The sequence below is a fragment of the Toxorhynchites rutilus genome, chromosome 3 (assembly GCF_029784135.1).
Source record: "Toxorhynchites rutilus septentrionalis strain SRP chromosome 3, ASM2978413v1, whole genome shotgun sequence".
Classification (NCBI taxonomy): Eukaryota; Metazoa; Arthropoda; class Insecta; order Diptera; family Culicidae; genus Toxorhynchites; species Toxorhynchites rutilus.
The window spans coordinates 1,440,650-1,466,559 of NC_073746.1; the positions used below are offsets into that span (position 1 = coordinate 1,440,650).

Consider the following 25,910-nt stretch of genomic DNA (forward strand, 5'->3'; position numbering starts at 1 on the left):
AGAGATTTGTTCGTTAGAGAATTTCCGATAATCTCTCATATGACTTTTATCAATATGTGAGCAATTAGTAGCAAAATGTCATTAGAAGCGAAAAGTCGCGAATTTCTAATTCAATTATTTCAACAAAATATGCGGTTTTTGGGATCGGGGAAGGCTCTAAGGGGGGCTGCCATACAAGTGAAACACAACTTTCTACATTACTCCAGAGTTAATCAAGCAAATGAAATGAAATTCGGCATGTGAAGGTTTTAGGGTGCAATAAATGATTCTGTGGTGGTTAGATATTCCTCTCCTCGCTCTAAGGGGGAGCTACCATATAACCGAAACACAAATTTCTGCATTACTCGAGAATTAATCAAGCAAATGAAACCAAATTAGGCATATGAAGGTTTTAGGGTGGAATAAATGTTTCTATGGTGGTTAGACTCTCCACCCCCTTCTCTAAACGTGGATGTGGTAACGTAAAATAAATTTTGAGCGGGACGAAGTTTGCCGGGTCAGCTAGTCGTCAATAAAACTAAAGTGAACCAATGTGCTGTGTTAAGAGTTATAAAAACGTTCAAACACAATTTAAGTGTTAACAGGATAGCTGGTTTGGGTCGCAAGAAAGGATTCAAATATCCAGAAACTGTGAAGAAAGTACAAGCTGGTTAACCCCTTGCCGTACGATTTAATTTCCAACAGGGCCCAAACACGAGCTCATTGAGTCGTTCCGATACTCTGCTAAATGTTTGTATCTTACTTACGATCGTAGCAGTCCCGCATCATCACACGCCTAAAGCATGTATCCATTTCACATCGATAAACGACGAGTGAGGTTCGATGTTGTACGTTCGGGCACAGTCTAATCGTCACGAGTGTGGTTTGACTTTATACGTGAAGGGGTTAACAGAGAAATCTTATCCTCTATAAAGGCAAGAATGTGATTATGTTTCATAGAGAGGAAATTACGCTCTAGAACTCTCCTGAGCTCCGATTGGAAGATATTGGGCTTTAATTAAAAGTTTAAATTGGAAGTCAATGAAGAGACAAACCGGAAACATTTCAGAATTTCATAGTAAGTGGAACATAAAATCCCTAATGGAAGGCATACCTTCGAAGATAGAAGAGTTCTGCAAAAAATTATAGGAGGTTGTGTCCAAGATACGACCGCATTGTTGACGTAAAACGACGCTGTTATTTTATATAATACGCATGTTTATAACATCGGAAATTATTTTATAATGCTGTAAAACTTTAGAAATAACTGTTTAGTAGAATGGTTTGATCGCCCTGAAATGATTTTTTTGTAGAATCAGTTGACGATAATTGATTGATGATTCGTTCTTGCCCTCGCAGAACAACACACTAGCTGATCGTATGTCACAATTTGTTTCATGTCAATGCATTGAAAATTTACCTCGAACGCTATTCCGGTGGCCTTTTTTGCAACTGACGTAGACTCGGCCACAGTAGATTATATACTTGTTACACCAGCACCATTATTCCACATTTCATAACTACATCAATATATCTTTGGCACCGCATGGAAATAACAACAATGACAATACTTGCAAGTGTCAAATATCATGCTACATGTTATTTAGTATTGCCAGTGGAATTACACTTTTAGACACAATGTTAACTGCTTGGAAAAAGACTTTTACCTCAGCAGAGATTCATTACTAATTACCCTAGCACAAATATGTCCTTCCCACAGCATAATTTGCACCACCAAACAATCGCCAATCATAGCATCAAAAAATTAGGTAATTGTTGCATCGCGACAGGGCCAATGCACACGGGAGCAGATACAAATGGAGTTTCAGCGCAGCGAAGATGCACTATTTTTACGTACGGGTTATGAAGCACGCACGCACGCACACAAATATCCATATATCGATGGCTTGAAGCAACTAAATATACACACAGTTATCTCCGTTTTGCGCTGTCCTCAACAAAAGCCCCTTCTATTAAAATTACCGCTCTAGACTAGCTTAACTCTCATCCTTTGTGGAGAGAGTTTTGCTACCGTCATGCGAAATCAAAATTCCAGAACATTTATTTTCTTGGTGAGCCAACGATAGCCTAGCTTGTTGATTCCCCACACAATTGTGTAGCTCAAAACTTTAATGCAATGGCGTCAATATGATGTAATGATTGCAATGCCAGAGACATCAGCGCGTGAGTAATTTTGTCGCGTCCTCAGCTCAATCCGAAACCAAGGAATGTGATGTCGCGGAACAAGGAAGAACAAGCGATATTCATTGCTTTGAATACAGAACTTGACTGAAAGTTTGCCTCAGCGAGATCCACTGTTTATACTCTAGGCAAATATACCCCTTCGTTCTTCTTTTCCTTTGTTCACAGAGATTTTACATCTTACGATTTCGCCTTCTTTGCTCGTCGATAAGTTGCTCGTTATTGACAGCTCTGCTCGGGAAGGACACAAATGGACAGAACAAATGTATGAGGAAATGGAAATGCTTCCAAATTTCATCAATTTATACCAAATACAGACTATGGGATTGTAATGTATAGCATATCAAACAAATTTTAGGGATTTTCCGATTCGTTTGGTATGTAATTCGCCAAAATCCGTTCGCAGTAAAAATATTTATTAACGTTAACTTTATTTCACAAAAACGTGACCTGTTTTCTGATTTGGCACCCTTAATGAAAGACGTAGTTCTACGTCAAAACTTAAATGTGTAAATTGTATTACTATCAGTTTAATCGAAAATTAAATTTCCTTTCCAATTTTGTTTAGCTTTTTATAATAGCGCCATTGGTTTGGGAGTACCAGCTGTTCAAAAATATGCATTTTTTCTGCCTCAGTTCTTAGTTGTCCTCTCTTTTCTCTGTCTATGACTCCTTTCAAGGACGAAAGGAGGAAAAGACTATTATTCAAATGTCTTTTTGTGACATTTGCGCCTGGGACAAATCACGAATACGCTGCCACTTCGCCATGGTGCAACTGTCAAACTGAGGAAATCGGCATCTTTTACTCGCAGTCTATTATGATATGAATGATAGCTTACGGGCACGAAAAAAAACCGAAGCATTGGTCGCTATTCTAGATGACGATACGAACAATTCGGCCAAACGGTTTCTAGTGGAGCTCGACTTCTGGAATATGAAAACAAACGAGAGGAGTGCTCGTCTGAAGAGAAACTAAACTCTGTCGTTCCAATTGTTGACAGATGTCGTTATTCAAATTTGCAGCTTTTCCTACCCAAAACGAAACTAGGAGCTCGTTTTATTTGTGATATAACCGCAAGGTAAGCGTAGGTCTACCATTGGATAAGTAATCTTCTGCTTGAATTTTCAATAAATGGATGAATGGATGTTTTGTTTTCCCTTGGAATTGTCTTTCAATCTATTTATATAAATCTATAAAAATAAAAATGTGAGGCCAAATGTGTTGCTAAGCGCGAAACCCGAATAAGGAATCATCCGATTTGAGCCATCTTTATTTTGATGTATTCGTCTCTGTCCGTAGATCAATGTTACAGCCCCGTCGCGAGGCTAGTCATCGTTATCCTAATAAAGTAGCATGGTGTAATTTCATAACTACTAATGTTGCGGATAATTTGAAAGACTTCAATGTATTTTAATATCTTTGTTTATAATCGCTTCAATTCAGGAATATTATGCTAAGCTTTCAAACTAATATAATTAAAATAATTATTGCCTCGCAAATCAGCGGCCTTGTCTTCTATCTCGATCAAATGCAGGCTAGAATAAATGGAAAAAAATGTGATAGTCATTCAAAAGCCCACCTTGGATTTTTGGAAATTTTCTCAATTTCTGGACTATTTTATCAAAACTGCTTCAGTAATTTTGAAGAATTGTTTTGTTACGGTTAAAAAAATAAATAAACCGCAACAATAAAAAAAAGTAGAAGGGTCTGAGCCTAGGGGCACGGACGGAAGTTTGACGTAGGACTGTGATTGTCAGAACACTGTAATTCTTTTCATTGTTCAGAAATCTGTTAGTTTAACTCTTTTGGAACTCTAAATAGTAACCCTTCAAACGGTTTGTAACGAACAAAGAAAAACAATATGCTTCTGGCAGGAAGTTCAACTGTCTAACTAAAAATGATTAATGAATATCAGTGGGACACATAACAGGATGGAATGGATGGTAGGTGAAGTATATGTGAAACGGTAAACAAAAAAATTATATCGTCATTGATTACATTGAACATGGAATTTATGGGGAAGAAAAGAAAAAAACAAGTTGAAAATACTCACGGTTTTGTGATATTTTGAGGTAAAATACACATGAAATCATGAAGTTGCTTTATTTTTAATGGATAACTATGTGATTTCTTTCCATTATCTTATTCTTATTATTAGGCATCGGGAGCAGTTTCCGGTGAAATAATGTTCGTTTGCAGTTTGAAGTTTGAGTGATACATGAAATCTTGCATTTGATTACTTTAACAGCTTGCTAGCTTGTTAGATAGAACGAATTATTGCATACAATATTCATGGGAACGAAGTTAGAAGAAAGAGTGCATAATATATTATTTAATTTCGCATCCGCTTGCGATCCGCCTCTTTTATTCGTTAAATTGCTCACTTGTTTTATTATTTCCGCTGTTGATGTCTCAGGCAAAAAAAAATGCTGGAAAAATTTGCCGTCGAATGGTATATATTATAACATATATCGTACGATTCTGCATAAAATGCATTTGAAAACTCTTAATAAACGTTAGATTTTTCGTAGAGTGACCCCCCTATATAGAAATTAAAGACATAGTCCTACGTCAAAACATAAATGAACTAGGATAAGAATCGAAGTATAACTTCAAATCCTAAAATCTCATCAATACTAGACAAAAGTCCTCCTGAAGCTTCAATGACCTGTTGATAACGTTTGGGCATACTGTCGACCAAGTTCTGGAGGTGCTGAGGGTCGATTTCGTTACGCGCCTTCTGGAGGGTCGTGAAATAAATGTCCTAGTTAGTGACACCATCTTTCACCACTTTGTTGTAGAGAATGGCCCACAGGTTCTCAATCGGTTTGAGATGAGAACTTTGTGGTGGCCATTCAAGGAGTTTAGTTTTGCGTGAACGGAAATACGCTTTTGTCTTCTTAGCAGTATGCTTCGGGTCGTTATCCTGATGAAAAACGAAGCTGTTTCGTAGGCCACTTTTTCGAAGCGATTCCTTCAAGTTGTCCCTAAGGATGTCAATGTAGACATCTGCTGTAATGATTCCGTGAATTCGCACCAGATCTCCAACCCCAGCCCAGGAAGGCATCTTACACCGTTACATTGCTTCCACCGTGCTTGACTATAGCTTGCAAATGACGTTCCTGCTGTTTGAATAGTTACCAAAGTCCGTTTATTCAGTCCAGAATAACTTTATTCAAAACGATCTTAACACGGCATTTACTATAACAATACCGATGAATGAAATAACTTCGTATTTCTGTTACCCGTATGTTGCTGCTATAGAAACCAGTGATGCCAGTAGTGATATATTTCGATATGCCATCATCCTTCCGCTACACTCTTTCTTTGGATGTAATATCATTTTTTGGGGCGGGCTTTTATTTTTGTCATCGCGTATTTGCACACAAAGAAGATGTTATGTAAGCTCAAGTAGACAAAATCTAACAAAAAAGGCAAAACTTCTTAACCCATACGAGCGTCATCTATAGACGACATCAGCGTGATACTGCACATCGATCACATCTGCGCGATATGCATACTTTTCGGCGCAGTGTTCCGTTCAGCGGTAGCACACTGCCGTAATGAAAGGGTTAATAACTTGAAAGAGTAATAATTAATATACAATTCTATGAAATTACGGTTGTAGTTTTTATTTAAATAGTCCAGAAATTGAGAAATGTTTTGAATATGCATGGTGGGCTTTTTCATACCTATCACTGTATGTTATATCGTCTACTTTTTTAAAAACTCTCTAAACATGGTTCAGGGTTGGTACTTCGTTCAATCCGCTTTGTGCGGAAAGTACGACTTCTGAGTTCAACGACTCAGAAAGTAAAAGCCTTTGCGTAGATTTTTTTGTTACGACCTAATATATAAATCCTTTTTACTCATTCTTGTCTGACAAGTCACTTCTAGGAGTGGCCCGTTAAGAGTCATACAGTGATTCTGTTAGATTCTCCAAAGAACCATACAATTTTCGTCGTTAAAAACGTGGAAGCAGAATCGATAGAAAAACAAATTGATGCATTGATTTTGGAAGCAATATATTTGCATTTCCATTGAATGGCAGTAAATTGCATCCATGCGAATGACAGTGCAATTGGGCATCCAAATAGATCACGCTTAACGTCGGTTAAAAATAGCCCACGTGCAACAGCAGCAGCATTGAAGCCAAAATGCATCAGTCATTTCCACACATTTGCAGGCACAAGCGCATCGGGCAGCTGTTCTTTCTTTCAATTAGTGGAGAATATTCTTGAAAGGTAAGTGATTTTTGCAGTAATCCTTTCTAGATTCAAGATAATATCGAGAAAGAAGCATACTATTGATTTGGATAGCTTTTCTCCGGGTTGTCATTCTAGGGAAGAAAATAGATGATTGCATAATGATAATCATGCTGTAATCAAGCTTACCATGCATTTTAATCAATTAATTTTCCAGGTTCATTCACAAAAATGGGAGGACACTCAGAGTCTAAAGTGTACATTTCCGATAAGCTGCCGGATTCGCTGCGCAAGAATATGCAAATTTTCCAGGTATGAACAATGCAAAATGCGACGATGCGACTTTTTTTTTAATTACACGCGCTTTTTGTAGGCTAAAAATGATTTACCCGTGTTCCTGAAGGGAGGTCCAGTGGATAAGGCCCTTTACTTCACCACCGTCGCTCTTTGCGGTCTCGGACTTCTGGGAATCATTCGATATGTATACTCCGCCGGATTCGCCTCCAAGAAGAAGTGAAAAATGTGATATTCATATTAAAGATCATCGTAGTTTTAATCTTCGAAAATAAATGTTTGTATTTTTTCCTCTCCGAAACTCATTTGCGATCTTAAACTGAATCCATTACATATAAAAAAATAGAAACCATTAAAAATTCTTTTTTTTCTCCATAACAAATAACGCCCAATTTCAATTGAATTGATCTAGGGGACCAAGTTTCCTTTCAATGCTCTACGTTGCTCGAATGAAGCTTCTCGATGGAGAAAGATAGCTGTTCCAGCTTCGCTACCAGCTGCTTCATATTGTTCTGTGATTGGACCTCGTTACCACCTTTGCTGCCAAAGGATGATTCGTTTCCCAGGTCGAAATGCAACTTGGCGAGACTCTCCTGCTGCTCACGGATACTCGTCATCTGCTCCATCGTACAGCCAGAACCTGGAGGGGAAGACATCGGTGAGTGATTTTTTTTCAGTGATCTACACCCTTATTAAGATACCCACCAAACGCTTTCAGCTTGCCCGAGTGGAAATCTTCCAGCAGTCCCAGAAGGGCACGCTCCATGTGCCGCACATCCGGTACTTCTGATATGAAAGAGTGGTGCTTTAGTGGTCGTGAGGTAAAGCTATAACTTTTGTTCAAACTAATCGAGCTACTATTGGCGGTGGCTGCATTGGAATGGCTGCTACTAGCTAGCGACGAGTCGGAAGCTTTCTGTCGATAGTATCGTATGCTGGCTGGAAGATTGCTACTGCCACTAGATCCTCCCCCACTCGTTGGAGTGAGATCTAGAGGAACAGTCGCAAACATCGTCGCCAGCAGGATCGCATCGGAGAGGGTGATCGTATGGAACGCAAAAATAATCCACCAAATCGAGGAAACCGAATACGGAACGTAAGTGCAAAAATCATACCGTTCGTTGATACATAACATGGAAAAGAAAAAAAACAAACCAAAACAATAACATCTACTACATCAAGCTTAATTCTAAACATAACACATAATATCTAGCATAATGTGCATTGTTGGAACTCTTGTCTCACTCACCTCTTTGAACCTTTTTTGGCTTAGTCTTCGTGTCATGGCTTCTACGTTCGTTGACATAGTTCAACTTTGCAGAGGGTGGGGCATCACCTTGGACAGGCTTCCCGAGGCTTGCTGGGTAACTGGTGGAGTTACGACTTCGACTCGTCTCCCCACTTGAGAATATCTTCAAGAGACAACAATTAAATTTTTTACGAGCTCAAAACAGTGCCACGGTTGACTCAACTTACTTTATTACTAAGCACGGGTGAAATGGGCGTTTGGATGGATTTTGCCTGACCACTGGAGGACAAGTTTGTGATAGTTGCCTGGTCGTCTTCCTCGTCGTTCGATACGAGTTTTTGTCGCTCCACCGCAGCATCATCGCATTCCATCGCTATGCTCGCTCCGCGCAGGATGATGACCGAAACTGATTTGTAAGCACGACACTAGCAAACGTTCATGGGAGATAGATATTTAAGCAATTATGAGCATGACTCGCACTACAATCGCATCAGATAACACGAACAAGAAAATAGTGGACGATTTGGTCGATAACTTTTTTTTTGTTTATCTTCTTGAATTGTCAACGATGAGTGCTGGTTTCAGGATTGAGTGTCGTTGAGTGCACTTACTTTCTGTGAGGGGCATGTGAATGGTGGGGGATATTTTAGGATCTCTCTTTTGAGGATTTTTTGCCGTAGGACTACGTCTTTCATTTCCGTACCGGGGTGTAAGTTTAAAGTTTCGAAGACGAGAGCGTGACGCTTGGAGTGCAACGTTTCGAAACGTTAATACCTCTTTGCCAGCTGAACTGGTATGATTCGGCTGCATTCGAAAGACTAAATATCCAAGAGTCATATGGTTATTTATTATTGACTCGATTGTTTCAATATATAGATTGCGCAAGAGACGAACCAGCCTAAATAAAGACAAATAAAAAGCTGGTGCGCACTCAGAAATCCATTCAGTTGTTGTTAGAGGTGGACAAAACGGTTCACTTTAATGAACCGTTCAGTGACCAGCCGTTCACTTAAGTCAACTAGTTCTTTTTAGCAGTTCACTCACTCTTTCATACAGTGTACACCGATCACCTCACTCTTTCGTACAGTAAACACCGGTCACCGCACACAGTTCGTTCTGAACTGTATACATACTTCCGCCAGCGGTCATCGTACACAGTTCTGAACTGGTTCTGAACTGTGTACACAGTTCATATGTACTGTTGCCCAGTATTGTACGATTCATATAGAACGTTACAGAAAAAAACGTCTACGTTTCGTCACCGTCTCCATCAATTCATACATGCAGTCTATGCTTGCAGCAGCATCGTCGTAAATCATATTGAACGAATGATTTATTCAATGTTATTCATAGTGTCGCCATCTACAACAGTTTTATATGGAGGCGATCTGGCGTAGTGGTAACATCCATACCTCTCACGCTGAAGATCACGAGTTCAATTCTCACTCCCAAAATTCTTCCGAAAATGGAAGTAAAAAGTGACGAACCAGCCAAAAGTGTTGAAAGTCACTATAATACAGATAAAAAAAAGCTTTATATTTCGAATAAATTTCAATTCGAATCAACAACAAATTTTGAAAAATTCAATGGAAATAATTGAATTATATTATTTAAATACTTAAAACACGTATCCTTATTCCACAATAATAACATGTAAACTGTTCTTCTCAGCTAGCTGCGAATGATTTTGGTGGAACTAAGAGATATATTGGTATAAACAATGCAACCAAAATCAAAACAAAAGCCAAGACACAAAATCCAGACAAAACCCCAATGAACCGTCCGTCTCCGTCAAGCCAGATGCAACCGAGTAACTGACAATGTCTAAACCCGTCTTCAATTATTTTTTTGCTACAAATTCTGCCGGTCGTATTCGTTGAACGGTCGCTAACGGGTTATAACGTTGCCGGTGTATGTGGATGTTTCCATAAGAATTGTATGGGAGAATAATTGACGTGACGTGACGGAACGTGAACGTGACGTGCTTGTTGTATGTGAATCGCACCTAAAATAGAACGACCGTTCGTTCACTCTTTTTGGTGAACTAGTTTTTCTGAACAGTACTGAACAGTTCATGAACGGTTTGTCATACGATGTGAGAAAAGGAAGGTCACGCTCACACGCCTATGCAATATGCTCTTCTTTCTAAATTCCCTTTCTATTCTAAATTTTAACACTTTCAATCCATAAACTCTATTCAAAATAGTTCCGATAAGGAAACGATAGAATTTATGGATAATTTTTGCACGGCAATGATACTTCCTAATTTAACGAGATTTTTAGATGGATTCGAATTAAAGAATTTCGTAAAACGGAACATTTTTCCAACTGAACCATTAATTTCGTTTGTCTTAGGGGCTGTCCACATACCACGTGAACAGAAAAAGCACGGTTTTAGACTCCCCCTCCCTCTCCGTGGACAAGCGTGGACATTTTCATACCCCTACCCCCCTTTGTCCACGTGAACATTTTTCCTTTTTAAATTAAAATAATTTTTTTTTATTTTCCAGACCGGGGTCCCCCCTTAAGTTGTTTTTATTCCAAATTTCACTAGCTGTACCCTGTACCAGTTGTGGCGCATTGTTCTTGTATGGTAGAGAAATGGGTAGCATAACAAAGCACGTGCTTCATATGAGTTTAATTTTGAAATACTTGTGAGTATATGATATTTTTTGTTTTTCCATTATAAGCGAATATCTGGTTTGCAAACACGGAAACACGCAATGTACAGTTGACCAGGTGATGAACAATTCGCATCTGAATATAAACTACACAACTTCAAAGATTGATCTTAAGCTTCACTAATTTTTACTTCGAAAAAGTCTCAAAGAACTCTGGGGCTGTTATCAATAGACAAAACATTGGATTTCAATGGTTAAAATATTTTGAAAACTCGGTTACTCAGAATTTTCATATACTCCTCCTCTACTTCCTCATGATAATCTTTCAGTGTGGACGGTATAAATATTAAAATGACAGTAAATCTTGATAATTATCCCTTCAACATCTATGGAAAGTTGATCCGCAGCCGCCTGAATTTTGTTGCTGAAGATATAAACAACTCGTCCTACAACTAGTGTCGGTATTTAAGTTGATCCTTAAGCTTGTCATAGACGTCTTGGCCTTCCCTAAGAGGGCCGCCAAAGTTCGTGTTCATATTATCTGCCGAATATGCAGCGCAATGTGCATATGATATTTGATAAAAATTTCAAAAATTAATGTCGCGATGATTTCAGACGTATGTTTTTTTAACGAAAGAATTTTGGCTCATAGAGCAACGATCTAGAACTAGCGACTAACTAAGTTTTGACAAACGCGGGACGTAATCTGACGCGGGACACTTTGCTAAAACGCGGGACTGTCCCGCGAAAAGCCAGTTTATTATAGACCATTCTGCATTGAGTTTCTAGAAGACTTCCAAAGTGCTCGTGGGGAAGAATTACATCAGACAACTCACGATTCATTGATTCCCAACTATGAAATCGAGCTCAAATCTCAATTATGAATGTTGAACATTTCTTGACACCCATTTCTTGCTTTAAATTGATGCCAATTCAAAAATACGCTACACAGAACAATTTGAACATACATCAACGTTTTTTTTACGCGGGGATAGGTACCTCGTAAAAAACCGCGTTAATTGGAAAATCCACGTAAAAAAACCATGTCACCTAATGATAATTATCAAATACTACGTAGAACGGAAGTAAAAAGTTGAATGTTGCTCGCTTACGAAAACCCGTAGTTTTTTCCTGCAATTTCGTTGGTTACTGGTAGCTATAGTTCGGTTTTCCTCACGAATGAGGTCATCTGCTGTTGTTAGAAGATTCCCTAGTGATTTGTACACTCTACTACCGATGGACGTGCAGTACCATTGTTGGACCGTCCAGAGTTAAGTAGACAGGGAAATCCATTCACGAATCTAATTACCGTAATATGCTCTGAGGGAACATAAGAGAAAAAAGTGAGTTGAAGGGGAACCGCGCAAAAAAACCGCATAAAAAACCTGGGTGTACATTTTTTTCATTTGAAAGATGAGAAAATTTTCCAAATTATTCTGTTGTAGAACATTTTAAATAGTGAAAGATAATAATTGTGGTGTCGAGGAAGGAATTGTAGAAGGGTTGGAGAGCTTTAATTTTGTTGATAGAAACAATCTAGTTTATCATGTATTTTTGGGGAAAAAATAATAAAACCCTTAAAAAACGAAAAAATTTAAGTGTTTTTTCACTTCTTAGAGGCACATCAATCAATCAATTCAAATCTTTTACAACTGCACTGCCGTTCTACGCATAGTTGTCCCATGTTCCTAAATCAGCAACTGAGAAAAACACAATCAAAGTTTTCTCGCATATTTGTCTACCAATAGCTTTAAACATTTCAATTTAGCAATACACCTGGTTTTTTAGAAGCACTATACTATTGTTTAATGCAATGTGATGAGATCCTCTCACTGAATCAATCGAGCTTGGTTACAGGTTTAAAAAATCGTTGTGGGACTGTTATGAATAGAATATCGACATGGGACAATTGAGCTTGATGTTGTTTCCTTAAAAGCTGGGAACAAACTATATGTTATTTTGTATTTTTCCGTAAGATTATGCATAAAAAGACGGGTGGGTAATGTCGGGGACATAACCGGAGTGACGTAGGACTATACAAAGGAGACAGCTTTTGTTAAATATATATTTTAAATATATTGTTTTATTTTCTTCTCCTACGTGAATACCTACCTATCTACCTGAAAAATGGATTAGTTTACTGTTTACTCTTTATGAAAATGTTGGGGGTTCTGAAAAGAACCTTTGGTGTTGTGTTTTTGTTATCACTCGATATTCCCATCTTGTTCGGCTAAACCTTCCTGTTTAGCTATTGCGTTTGCCACTCGCCACAGCTTTCACAGTTGGAAAATTTCTTCCCATTCAGCTTGTGACATGTTGTTCAGTAAATTACATTTAATGCGACGTACCGGAGAAACACTTTGCCACTCACTGAAACTAATTGTTGCCTTGATGAGCGCCGAACCGAAGCTGCTCTGTTCTTGATGCGGGTTTTCTGATTGTCGTGAGCAGCTTTGAAAGCCAACTCGAGCACTCCGACGGCCGAAACTCTATAATCGCTGTTAGGTATACTGGTGCTCCGGCACCAATCCGTTCGGCCTAGTCACCCTTGCGGAGCAATCAGTGAATGCGACCAATAGGGAACTGGAGACTTGCACGGTTCGAGTGAGACTTTGCCTTTCCCTTAACTTGTCCTCCTTTGTTACGTCCACGTTGCCGCTGCCGTACAACCACACGGGTTTACGGTTTGAAAGAAAATAAGATATTTATTTGGGGTCCGCGTGTTTTATACTCTAGCGGTACACACTCACAGGATAGAGACAAATCGGCAGACTCAGCCAGAGGGGCGAGTCCAACGAGACGAACAAATGAGCGTTAAAAGGGAGCGATGGCAAAAAAATACATTCATTACGATTTGTTCGCTCGTTGGATTCACATGCAGGCTAAAAAGGGTCCTTTTCAGGATCACAAAATTATCTTCAATCTAAAGAGTTTATTGTTTTGTTATCACTCGATATCACCATTTTGTTCGGCTAAACCTTCCTGTTTAGCGATTTGTTGCCACTCGCCACAGCTTTCACAGTTGGAAAATTTCTTCCTATCCAACTTTGTGACATGTTGTACAGTAAATTACATTCAATGCGACGTGCCGAAGCGCCACTCAGTGTCGCATTGGAGGCGATTTTAACCTGTAATTGAACATTTGCGATGACAGTGGTACAGTGTCGACTTTCAATGTGGGGTCATAATTTGGATCTCTATGTTTACAAAAATGTCCAACTAAATAAGTCGCATTACATGTCCGTCCAATTAGCTAAATGTCGAACTAATTGTAAATTACTGTACTTTCAATCTGGAAACAATTTAAGAATTGATGAAAATTGTATAATCAGGAAAGTCCCCAACTATCAATAAGCTCAGAACAACTGCCAAATTCACATACTCATCATATCCTGGCAAACAAATTATGAAAAAATCAATTTGTGTTTTATTATTATTTTGGATAATGTTTTAGAAAGCATTGAACTGTATTTCCTAAACTCTTTCTTGAAAGGTTTAATGGCCCTGAAAAGCGCCTTGCTTTATGGAATGGTTCCAATTTAGAAAACTTAGTACTCGTGGTTTTGAAAAAAGCCATTTCGAACGCCCTCGATGCCGCCTTGTTCTGGATTTGCCACCAAAGCAGTTTGTATAAAGAACAAACTTTTTTCTTCTGCTACCAGCTGCCGTTTTGCGATTGCGTTTGCCACTCGCCACTCGCTGCAACTGCCTGTTGTCTTGATGTCCACCGAACCGAATGTGTTCTGTTCCGAATGCGGGTTTTCTTATCGTCGCGAGCAGCTTTGCCAGCTAACTCGATCACTTCGGCGGCCGAAACTATACAACGCCGGCTAGGTGGACTGGTGCACTGGTACTAACGCGCTCGTCCTAGCTATACTTGCGGGGAACTCCAGATCAACACGGTTCGAGCGGGATTTTGCCTTTCCCTTTACTTTTCCTCCTTTACCATGTCCAGACATGGCTGCTTGGGTTGGTTTGTTGATGTGTTGTGATGCGAACCGATGTGGTGTACGGTTTGAATGAGAATGATCGTTATGGCAGCGGAGCGGGGATTTTTAAGCTGACTGGCTGGCTCGAGAATTACGCATGTGTGAGACTGCGACCAATGTTTCGTTCATTTTTTTCTTTTTCCTTTCCAATCGTGCTTCATTCTATTTCGCTGCTGCTCTGCACATAGTGCATTTTGACAATGCTTGATATTTCACAATTATTCAATTATTTATCTCAAGAAAAATGAAATGTTATTCATTATGAATATATATATATTTCCTATCAATTGATGCAAAAACCTTTGCGATCTATCGAGAAATGCTAGAGTTATAAGCGTTCCAAATCTTGCATTTTTTCCTACTTGTTCAGTGCCTAGATTTCCATTTCATCCCCTATATCTTCCGGTTAGACGTAGTCCTACGTCAAAACAACGTTTCATGAAGAAAAGTGAAAATCTTCAAAAAGTAACATGGGACAACTATGCGTAGAACGGCAGTACAATCTATGCGAAATTTTCTGAAAAAAATAGAATACTGGGTTATAAAAAAAAATGGAATTGATTCAAGTTTGACTACTAGTGGTGCGTGGATCATTTCACGCAAATGAAATATTAATTCCTAGAAATTGACGGGATTCCAATACTTTGAAAAATTTTAACTTTTCGAGATAAGTAATACGAAAAAATGATTTTACACGAAATTCTGCATGAAAAACTATACTGACATTATTATCCTAAGACTAATTGTTCTCGAGAGCACTATACAAGCTCAATAGAATATTGTATTTGATACAAAAAAACATATTATAATATCATTGAAACTTAACCATTATGGAATCGCTTATTTTTTATAGGTTTGAGCTAGGAACGTCTATGCATAGCCTGCAACTATAAATGTTATAGGATCATACAAAACATCACGGTTGCTCACAGTTTACGTGAGTTATTTTTAGAATATAGATTTCAGTGAAGAAGTTCAATGATATTAGTAAAAATATATGAAGCACTCTCAGACAGCTCAATTCGTTTATTGATAAATACGGAATATTCAAGTTGGGCGGAAAGTTTTAAAATTCTTGAATATGGAACATTTTTTATTTAATTTAGAATGTATCGGTGATTATATTTGAAATAATATTCATTTTTCGTGTCCACGTGGACATAGTCTATACCCCCTGCCCCCTCTCCGTGGACAAGCGTGGACCCCCTTCCTCCTAAAATTGTCCACGTGGTATGTGGACAGTTTGAGGTCTAACAGGACATCGCGACCATTAGGTTTCGTTATTTTCTTCAACGATTCTCGATTTTCTCCTTTTCAAATGTAAAAGAACTTATGACCTCATTACGTTTCCACAGTACGATGCAACCCTTAATGAAACCCGAAAATAGGATACTGATTGTACTTGATACGTGCTTTTTGTGTGTTCCCGTGGTCGAGTGGTTAGCGTTACACCTAACAACGAGTGGTTAACGTTACACCTGTCGGAAGTTCGGGTTCGACCATTCCCTGTGATCACGCGTATTCTAGAGCTCGCCACTCAGAATCTTGAATGCATTCTGAGTGGCGAGCTCAAGAATGTTATTTTCCAGCAAACATAACGTATAACTTTTACACAGGCTTGGTCGCAGATAAATTTGTATCAAATTACAATCGTATAAAATATCAATCAAAGGCCGGATACCGGATAGTTAGATGTTCTCATACGAAATAAGTTCGGTGTTCTTTGTGTAGTATCGTCCTTATCCAAATACTTTTTTAATGTAGCAACATGTGGAAATGCGAATATATAAAAGCCTCACGCACCAAGCCTGTGTAGAGAATGTGTCGCCGATCATAATCTTTCCGATTTATAATGAAGTAAGTGTACCCTCTCTCAGACTACCATCTCTGAAGACGGTTCTAAGTTTGTTCTCAATCTCAATTAAAATTATTGATTGCTGATTGCATGTAACTCTTACTCTTACTTGGCCAGTATTAGAATTATATCATTACATTTACAAAAACTACTTATTATAATACAAAGCCCTTATCAAAAAAAAAACTGTTCCAAATTTCTTGTAGAAAACATGATACACTATTAATTTTTTTTTTTCAACTAGCAATAATCGCATCTCGGTGAAACCTCATATTACGATATAGCTACTAGAGATGGGCAAACCGTTCACGAACGGTACAAACGAACTAGTTCGCCGAAAAGAGTGAACGAACGGTCGTTCTTTTTCAAAAAACGGTAGTTCTCCCCACGAACTGATTGCGAGCGAACGGTTTGTGAACGAACTGATTCCGAAAGAACGGTTTGCGAGTGAACTGATGAAGAGTGAATTGCTTGTGAACGAACTGTTAGGAGTGAGCTGTATGGGAAAGAACTGATTGAGAGCTATTGAGAGTGAACTGTTTGGGAACGAACTGTTTGAGAACGAAGTGTTTGCGGGCGAACTGTTTGCGAACGAACTAGTGCAGCTGAACAGATTTGCGTTGGACGGAATGGACAAATATAACGAGAACGTTTGTAAGGAAAATAAAACGACAAAATGCATCTAACGCAGGGTTTATTTTGTTAACGTATACTCAATTTTGTGTTAAAAATTAAATTAGATTTTCGTAGTTTTAAAAGTTTATTTTCAATTACATTTATTCTTTCAATTCCGCGTAACATTCATATTTAGTTGCTTTTTAGCATTTTAGTTGCTTTAAATTCATTGTTTGGCCTATTGCGTATACGTGTTCGCGTGATTGTTTGTATGATTGATTGTTAGTGAAAATCGCTGCAGATTTTTTCCCCTGAATGAATATTATGAAATATGATCTTACATGGAACCTGTGTGTTGTCCAAAAAGAGAATATGAAAAATTGCACATATTTTGTGCACATCAAATTATTACATAAACTTTTGTCGGTCGACATATTTTCACATACAGTTTGCGACTTTTAAAGAAGAAGCAGATTATCTTTCCCCACTAAATTTTAAAAATATGAATCCCATACGTACACCATCCAATCCAACGATATCAATTGATAGCTGTCTATTGATGTTGGGTTCTAGCTAACATTCTATGTTGTTCTTAATACTGGTGCACGAAAGAGCGAAAGAACGGTTCAAAAGAACTGATTCACTTAGATGAACGATGATTGAGTGAACCGTTCATCAAAGTGAACTGTTTTGCCCATCTCTAATAGCTACTGCGCATAGCTAAATAGGATATTTATTCTAAACCAAAAAACTAATAGGGGAAGTGGGGGCATAGTAGTCACCCTAAGGAATATGCCCATTTCCAGCGCCCACAGCGTTTTTCGAAGAATACTATACTATAAAAATTCAAAATAGCTTTTACTATAAAAATTCAAAATAGTACACTTTTCATCATTAGAAAAAAAAAGGTGAAGAATCGAATTTTTTTTTGCTTGGAGGTAAAGTGGTCACCCGCACATATCAAGCTAAATGTGATAGATTTATGCGTGTTTTTCGTCCAAATTTATTCAAATCATATTTGTTACATATTTGGTACATGTATGAAATAGGCTTGGCCTATTCACCTAGAGTCTCAATTTAAATTTTCTCTTGCATACAAAAACGAGGTAAAAAACACATAACGTTCCGCATTATGAGGCTTGGTTTAGTTGGAGTGGCATATTTATCCAGGGTCAAAGCCACAAAAGGATCTTCTTCAAGAGCAGAATGTGATGAGGTATATCAGCTTTAGTAAACAGAACATTGTAAGTTGTTATTCACCTATGACCACTTTGCCCCCCACATGAAAATAATTTCTATGCTAATTAATCGTTGAGATTAAACAAAATATCTGTTCACCTCTCTTAGAATAAGTGAACAGTCGTTCAAACTGATGATTTGTCCAACATATCAGATTGATAGTGCACCCGTGGCCGAGTGGTTAGCGTCTCACATTATCATGCCGGGTGTTCGGGTTCGATTCCCGTTCTGGCCGGGGATTTTTCGTCAAAGAAATTTCCTTCGACTTGCACTGTGGTCATGCGTATTCAAGAGCTTGCCCCTCGGAATACATTCAAGGCGTGTTATTTGGCTTAAGAAATCTCGACCAAGTATTAATAAATGACGCTAGTTAATGCATACGTTGAGACGGCAAAAGTTCCACAAGGGAACGTTAACGCCATTCAAGAAGAAGATCAGATTGAATAAACAAGATTTCATGAGAAATTCCTTAGATACCATGCGCACAGAACTACGGCCGAATGGCTATCGAGAGAGTAATTTCTCTCTACTGAAGTACAGGGTGACTCAAAAGTTATTAAATTCTTCAAACATAAGGTGACCATCAATACGGCATCTATAGTCAATAGTTATACTACCAAACAAGCAGGTGACCACTTTGCCCCCCATGACCAATTTGCCCCCACTACCCCTATTTGTTCAAAATTTTCATTTGAAAATGTGTTTATTTCTTTCTTACATTTAACGCTTTATTTGAACCATGTCATATGCCGTTTCACCTAATTTTGTATTTGCTAATAAAGAGCCGAATATCCGGCTATCCGGTATCCGGTATCTGGCCAAACCACTATCCGTTTCATTGCTAGTTTTCATGGTCTCGGGACCAAAGGCGTCATTTTTTTCATATTTTTGCCTGAAAGCTTTTTTATATGACATATCAAAAGATCAGAGGTGTTTTTTTTTCGTTTTTAAATTATGATTTTTCAAATTTTCATCGATGGTCCGAAAAATCAATATTACCCCTTTTCCCAGAAATGAAAAGAATCAAAACTTTTGAAATACTAAACCGAGCTGTAAGTAATATGTACTACGCAGAGACGGCAAAGTTCCTTTAGGAACGTTAGTGCCATTTTAGAATATGGTGTGATTCGAATGCGTACACCTGGTCCGCAAAATATTACAAATAAAAAGAGTGTATTACTATTATAAATACTTGGACAGTGAAAATTTAGTTTATTCTTTCATTAAGAAGTCTTCAATATACTGATACATATTCAATTCTGGGTCACACCCTGATATGACTTCTGACAGTCACTTCTAAAGCAGCAATAATCAAATTTTGGTTCAATTGCGTTTTTTTTCGTTCACACCGGCAACGTGTTCGACACCGAACTCCGGAACATTTGGCCAAAAAATTTAATGCCGGTCATCCCGCCTGGGATAGCAGCGAGGATCATCCACAGTAGGGAGATGATTTGTGCTACGGCGAACAGAACCGTTAGGGCCGTACTCTGTTCGATCATTGCGAAATATAAAGTTGCGACGAGACAACTACTGTACGAGATGGAAAGCGCAAGTCGTTCCTTCGAAAATAGCTGTCTGAACGTGGTACCGAAGCCACTTAGGAAAGAGAAGCTGAAATTTGTCTTCAATTAATTAATGTCATGTGTGTATTAATGTTAGTCACAAACCTCATGATGAAGAAAAGACTTCCAAGCGTGTATAGGAGAGCAAACTTTCTTGCTTTGAGTATTAACATCGGAATATAAAACGTCGACACGGTCATGCAAAATACACCCAATCCCATACACGTCACAAAGCCAACAATCCGCTGTATTCGACTCTGTTTTTGGAAGATATAAATATGAAACAAAAGATCAAAACATATTTCCACCGAACAAACCCACCAACTTGGGACAACAACTGTCTTGGGTGTCCTTGAGCCAACTGTTCGCCTCAGGTTCCTGATTCTTTCCGAATAGTTTTCCCACCAGCCCGGGTGTGGATATTGAAGGCATCTTCGGCATTTCCAGTTTGAAGTTCTTCTTCTGGTCGCTTTGGAGCAGCAGATATTCATCCAGGTCTTTCTTGAGATCAGCCATCGTTGTGTAGTCAATAGAATTATGTTATTTCAATGTGAAAATTAATCAAAACACTGCAGTGATTAGTTTTTGCGAGACGATGCACCGCCTACCCACGTATCATGTTTTCGTTTTACTATCTTGCTCTCTCTTGTGCATTGAGTGAATTGTTTACACGAATCAGCTGTCAGCCTGGATCGAACGGTGGACATTGCGGAGCCAGAGAAACAGATCGAAAATTGGTTTCACCACATTTAGTTGTAAAATTTCTAAACAGATATACCCGATATAAAATTACTTTCAATTACCGAGATAAAAATTGATTTAATTGAACGCTCTTAAAAATGGAATACGCATTTATTTTCATATAATTTATTATATAAACTTCATGGATACTTTGAGGACTCAAAGTCTGCGTAGATTCAAAAATTCAGGTAAACTCAAACCACACGTTTCCTTATAGTTTGAATACCGTTTAAGCAATACTTTGATGATTAAACTTTGATTTACCGCACAAGTTGTTACAACACTCAACCAATGTCGTGACGCAAATTGTGAATATCGCTATACCTTATAACAAACGATCCATTAAGCCATTGTAGTAGTATAGGTAAACCCACGTGTAAAAATGGGGTAATAGTGTTTGTGAGAGAAGAGCAAAGCACATGTAAATAGACTGTGTGGCGCTTCATTGACACGAGTCTTTGAATACATTTGAAATAAAAATAACAATTCAATACTGAAGTTAGATGTATAAACAAAATGTTCCGATAAACAATTGCGAACAAAAATATATACAGAAGGTGCATTTGCATATGAAGTAAAATTCTGATTATACGCGAGCGTTACATGAGAAAATTTATAACACATGCGAATTGTGGCTCTTTTGATATTAACAAGTTCTTCCGCATAGTAACTCGATGCTGATAATTCCTTAATATTTTCCTTCGTTGGTTGTATTGTTTTCACATATTCACGTTGGAAAGCCTTAACCCTTCTCTTTGTTGGCCGAGACATTTTGATTGAATGTAATACTTTTCCGTTTATTGTTTTTGAAAGCATCGGCAGCCGTGGCAGTGTTCCGAGCTCTGCAATAAAATGTTCTTACCCAATGTTAAAGTTGCTAAAACTTACATTATAGACCCATTAAACGTAAATATAATGATTGTATTGATATCAACACAATTTTATTCTATTGATTTTCATGACATTAAACGCTATGACGCAGGAATAGCATTTTATTGAATGTTTTGATAGCTGTTTCGATGATGTTGTCTGGCATCAGTGTCGAAAAAATAACGATGCCTTCACCAATACAAACAAAACCATTGCCGAAGATTGAAAAATGAAAATTTAACTTTCAGAGCACTTGCTCGAGTTTTCCGACGTTTTTCACTATACAGTGCAACAGCAGATGAAAATTTAATATCTTGTGAGTAATCGATTAGAGCTCGGTTGATATTACTTGATGGGAAGTGTACGAAAACGATCATTTTCCTCACACTGTTTCGCAAAATTATTGATTTTCGGGCGAGGGGCGAGGGAGGGAGATGAAAGAAATGAGCGCCATTGTGGCAGCCATTTGTGGCTAGCTTCCACCTTCACCTTAAAGCAAGTCCAGTTTCTCTATGCAAATTTATTAGTAATAAATGGTTATTTGTTAGAGTAGTTGAGTAATAACGTAATAATGTAGTAATTATGAATCAACAAACCATTTGGTGTGAATTTGTTTAAATGAGCATAAAAAATAGATCAAAAATTACGAAATCTATAATTCTAATCAAAGTAGAAGCGACTCGCTTTAAAAATTCGTACCAATAAAATTGTGTTTCTATTCGAGAACGTTGAAGCCATATAGAATGTAGTAGAAATAAGTTCATATGCTAAGTATACGGTGAACAACCAGTAAGAAGCAAAATGGGTACATTATATCTATGGTATAACCGCAAAGTTGACGTGGGACTAACGGTGGCTTAGTAAGCATTTGTTTGTATTGATTAAATTATTTATTAAATGAAACAATTTTCGAATTGAATTGAATTCAACATATTTGCCTTGTAAGTAAAGAGTTTCAACAGTTGCCACATAAGATCAATTCGTGTATTGTAATAGATTATGTTCTTCGTTACAAGTGGATTCGATGACCGTCCTTTTACATTTGATATGATGCCTAGGACTACCAAAACATGTAAACGGAAGAATTGTCAAACGATACTTATATTTCACATTTTCCTTTGAAATTATTCCATCTCTCATGTGTACGTACTTTTCGAACCGCGAATTTGCTTGTTTGATGAACTTCAGGCACTCAGTTTCTATTTTGACATGCACATCGAACGCATATTGTTGAATCAATCGACGTTACCGCAGCAAATGGTTATAAGCATTTCGCATCAAATGGTATTAGTGCGGCGGCTGTTTATGTCTGCATCAAATAAATCAAATACAGATATTCAATGGAGGACGATCGCCTTCCTTAATAGCTTCTAAAGAATGACACACGAAAGTCATTGAATGCACATAGAAACTTTGAATCTATTCCAGGTGATTGGAGACAGTTGATATGCCTGCACTCGACAAATCAGAAATATATTAAAATCAATAATATTTGTAAAAATCAAGTAGCTACAACTTGAGAGCTTTGGAATCTATTCCAGTTAATTTGGGATAGTTGACATATCTACGAAAAGAGTTCATTATTCTCAACGAGCCTTACCAAATTGCTCTCATTGGTAAACCGTCACTCAATAATGTGCCTACTGCTTTTCATGTTGCAACTTATTCACACCCCAGTAAACATTAAATCGCATAACTTGCCATATTCTAAGTAGCATATAAAGTAAGATCGAATCAAAACTATATATTAGGCTGTCAAAAAAGTCCTGCGGTATTTTTTTTGAATTTTCATTTGTTCATAAAATAAGTTTCAATCATCTGTTTTAAGTCAAATATGCGCCGTTTTGTTCGATAACTTGTTCCCAACGAGATGCCAACTTCATAATACCCCTGTTATAGAAGCTCGCTTCCTTATTGGCAAAAAACTCGGATAGCCAATTTTCACAGGCCTCTTTTGTGGCTAACTTCTGACTACCTAGCTCGTTCGCCATGGACAAAAACAGGTGGTAGTCACTTGGTGCAAGGTCCAGACTATACGGCGGATTCAAAAGAACCTCCCATCCGAGCTCCCGGAGCTTCTTGCGCGCCACCAAAGAAGTGTGTGGCCTGGCGTTGTCCTGATGGAAGACAATGCGGCCTCTGTTTATCAAAGATGGCCTCTTCTTCATGAGTGCTACCTTCAAGCGGTCCAGTTGTTGGCAGTACAGGTCCGAATTGAGCGTTTGGCCATAGGGAAGCAGCTCATTATAGATTATTCCTCGACAATCCCACCAAACACACAGCAGAACCTTCCTGGCCGTTAATGAGGGCTTGGCCACCGTCTGAGCCGCTTCAGTGGGCTCCGAGCACGACCGTTTGCGCTTCACGTTGTCGTAAGTGACCCACTTTTCATCGCCAGTCACCATCCGCTTCAGAAACGGGTCGATTTTGTTACGATTCAGCAGCGATTCACATGCGTCGATACGGTCAAAGATGTTTTTTTGCGTTAACGTGTGTGGCACCCATACATCGAGCTTCTTTGTGAATCCAAGCTTCTTCAAATGGTTAATAACGGTTTGATGACTTATCCCCAGCTCTTGGCCGATGCTACGGCTGCTACTATGCCGGTCTTTCTCGGCTAATTCAGCGATTTTGTCGCAATTTTCGACGACAGGCCTTCCGGAGCGTGGCGCATTTTCGACGACCTCTACACCAGAACGAAAACGTCGAAACCATCGTTGTGCGGTGGAAATGGAAACTGTATCGGGTCCATAAACTGCACAAATTTTATTGGCAGCTTGAGATGCATTTTTGCCTTTGTCATAGTAGTACTGTAAAATATGTCGGATTTTCTCTTTATTTTGCTCCATATTTGCGACACCATAACTCACGAACGACTTAACCAAACAAAACACTGTCAAGGACTATATTATAGCGCGCAAAAATACCTTTCCAAGAAGCTATAGTTTGACTCGATACAGCCTAATATATAAGTGTATCATATTTATTCTCTCACACCTATTTTCACGTAAATAAATCCATCTATAGCTATAGATCTCCCTAATGTAAACCATTAGTTTCGAAACGACAAGCGCTGCTTCTCATTCACTGCAGAACATATGAAGACAATATCGTATGAATAAAAGGTGGAAAGATAGGGTTTTCCGATTGATAAGTTCAACGTTACAATTGAAGTCATTTCATTTGAAGTCAAAATTGCTAGACATATTCTCATTTGAAACTGTGGGTTCTAGAAGTGGTTCAAAGAATTGTATCATTTCTGGAATGGTGTACTTTGAAGATTTTTTCTTTACTTTGTGGTAAAACTTCAAACCTGATCAAACATCATGACAACTCTACACGAGCTGATGATTGCGCCGGCTAGTGACCATTCTATCCTGGATTCCTCGAGAAGACGCACCACGCTAGATATGGGGTACAGACTAGGGGGGCGTTGCTGATTAATGGTCAGCTGCATCCCAATAGGAAGTATCCCGTGTCGGGCACAGGTACAGATCATTGAAGACAGCAACATCACAATTACGAAAACACTTGTAATACTAACCTCGAGCCAACCGCGAGTAATCGGTTACATATTACTAACATAGTTACAAGGCAAACATTGTCGAAATATTGAACTCCCGGCCCCGTCAGGTTGACGCCATATGAGCCTTAATAAAAATATATATTTTGGATAAAAAAAAAAAAAAAACAAATAGAACTGATAAGATTTGATTCTGATTGTTCAAACAATAACTATAATTAGTCGGTGTTAAGTCAGACCGGACAATGTGACATTTTTATGATTTCGAGAAAAACGAACTTGAAGTTCAGTGCTCTGCAATTTTCAAAGCATTTAATTTTTTCATTCAATGTTGTTCTCAGAAATGTTAGCTACTCTCTAGCAATTCCTAGACGCATAATAATTGTAAAAAACATCAAGTATCATGCCAGAAAAGGCAGTTATTTGGCTGCCTATACGTGCATGGTCTACTCTGACTGAACCAATTGAAGCATTTATTAAAACTATGACTGAACAATTTCGAAATATTTCCCAATCAACTAACAGTTGTGAGTCAAAGTGTGCCATTCTGTTATGAGGATTAGAGCAAAAAAGGGTGTGATGCATAAACTGCATAACATATGGTCTCTGCCATCTGTTGCAGGTATGAATATGATTGCACGGCAAAGATGTTAAAGTATAAACTTCCCATTTTCAATCACCTTAGACAGTATTCGTCTATCAAATCGTTAAATTCGAATTCATTGTCATCGCTACAGTCTAAATCGCACTATGAAATAGTACATTTTGCGATCATTCACACTGAAGACCAGAATTTTTCTCTGATCTGTTCAGTCAGAGTGGACCAAGTTTATTTTATAATATACTCAAAATGTGCACATTTTACACTAACTAAGCAAATTTCCACAAGATACTTATTACCTTCTAGAAAAAGTTTTGTTGGTTTGAATTCGGCGCTTGAAAATTGTTTAAATTCAATATAC

General features: G+C 38.2%; 3 protein-coding genes and 1 pseudogene across 4 annotated transcripts; 1 reads left to right on the forward strand and 3 right to left on the reverse strand.

Annotated features, from left to right (window-relative positions):
* The first annotated feature begins 6,276 nt into the window (after positions 1–6,276).
* LOC129776888 (cytochrome c oxidase subunit 7A1, mitochondrial-like) lies at positions 6,277–6,957 on the forward strand. The gene is made up of 3 exons (XM_055782806.1): positions 6,277–6,426; positions 6,605–6,699; positions 6,761–6,957. Exons 2-3 carry the CDS (start codon positions 6,619–6,621, stop codon positions 6,902–6,904), a joined length of 225 nt encoding a protein of 74 aa, XP_055638781.1. The 5' UTR covers positions 6,277–6,426; positions 6,605–6,618; the 3' UTR covers positions 6,905–6,957.
* On the reverse strand, positions 6,938–8,499 carry LOC129776887 (coiled-coil domain-containing protein 28A). 2 transcript variants are annotated; one of them, XM_055782805.1, is made up of 4 exons: positions 8,158–8,499; positions 7,931–8,093; positions 7,387–7,467; positions 6,938–7,321 (listed from the first exon to the last, which is right to left on the reverse strand). In XM_055782805.1, exons 1-4 carry the CDS (start codon positions 8,299–8,301, stop codon positions 7,110–7,112), a joined length of 600 nt encoding a protein of 199 aa, XP_055638780.1. In that variant the 5' UTR covers positions 8,302–8,499; the 3' UTR covers positions 6,938–7,109. The 2 variants fall into 2 exon arrangements, with proteins under 2 accessions (XP_055638780.1, XP_055638779.1); XM_055782804.1 differs by having other exon boundaries at positions 7,387–7,671; positions 8,158–8,498.
* Positions 8,500–16,564: 8,065 nt separating this feature from the next.
* Positions 16,565–16,694, reverse strand: LOC129780987 (U4 spliceosomal RNA; annotated as a pseudogene).
* A 2,744-nt stretch (positions 16,695–19,438) lies between these two features.
* LOC129778221 (vesicle transport protein SFT2C) lies at positions 19,439–20,494 on the reverse strand. The gene is made up of 3 exons (XM_055784993.1): positions 20,136–20,494; positions 19,920–20,071; positions 19,439–19,863 (listed from the first exon to the last, which is right to left on the reverse strand). The coding sequence occupies exons 1-3, from the start codon at positions 20,328–20,330 to the stop codon at positions 19,593–19,595; spliced, it is 618 nt and encodes a 205-aa protein (XP_055640968.1). The 5' UTR covers positions 20,331–20,494; the 3' UTR covers positions 19,439–19,592.
* Positions 20,495–25,910: the final 5,416 nt, after the last annotated feature.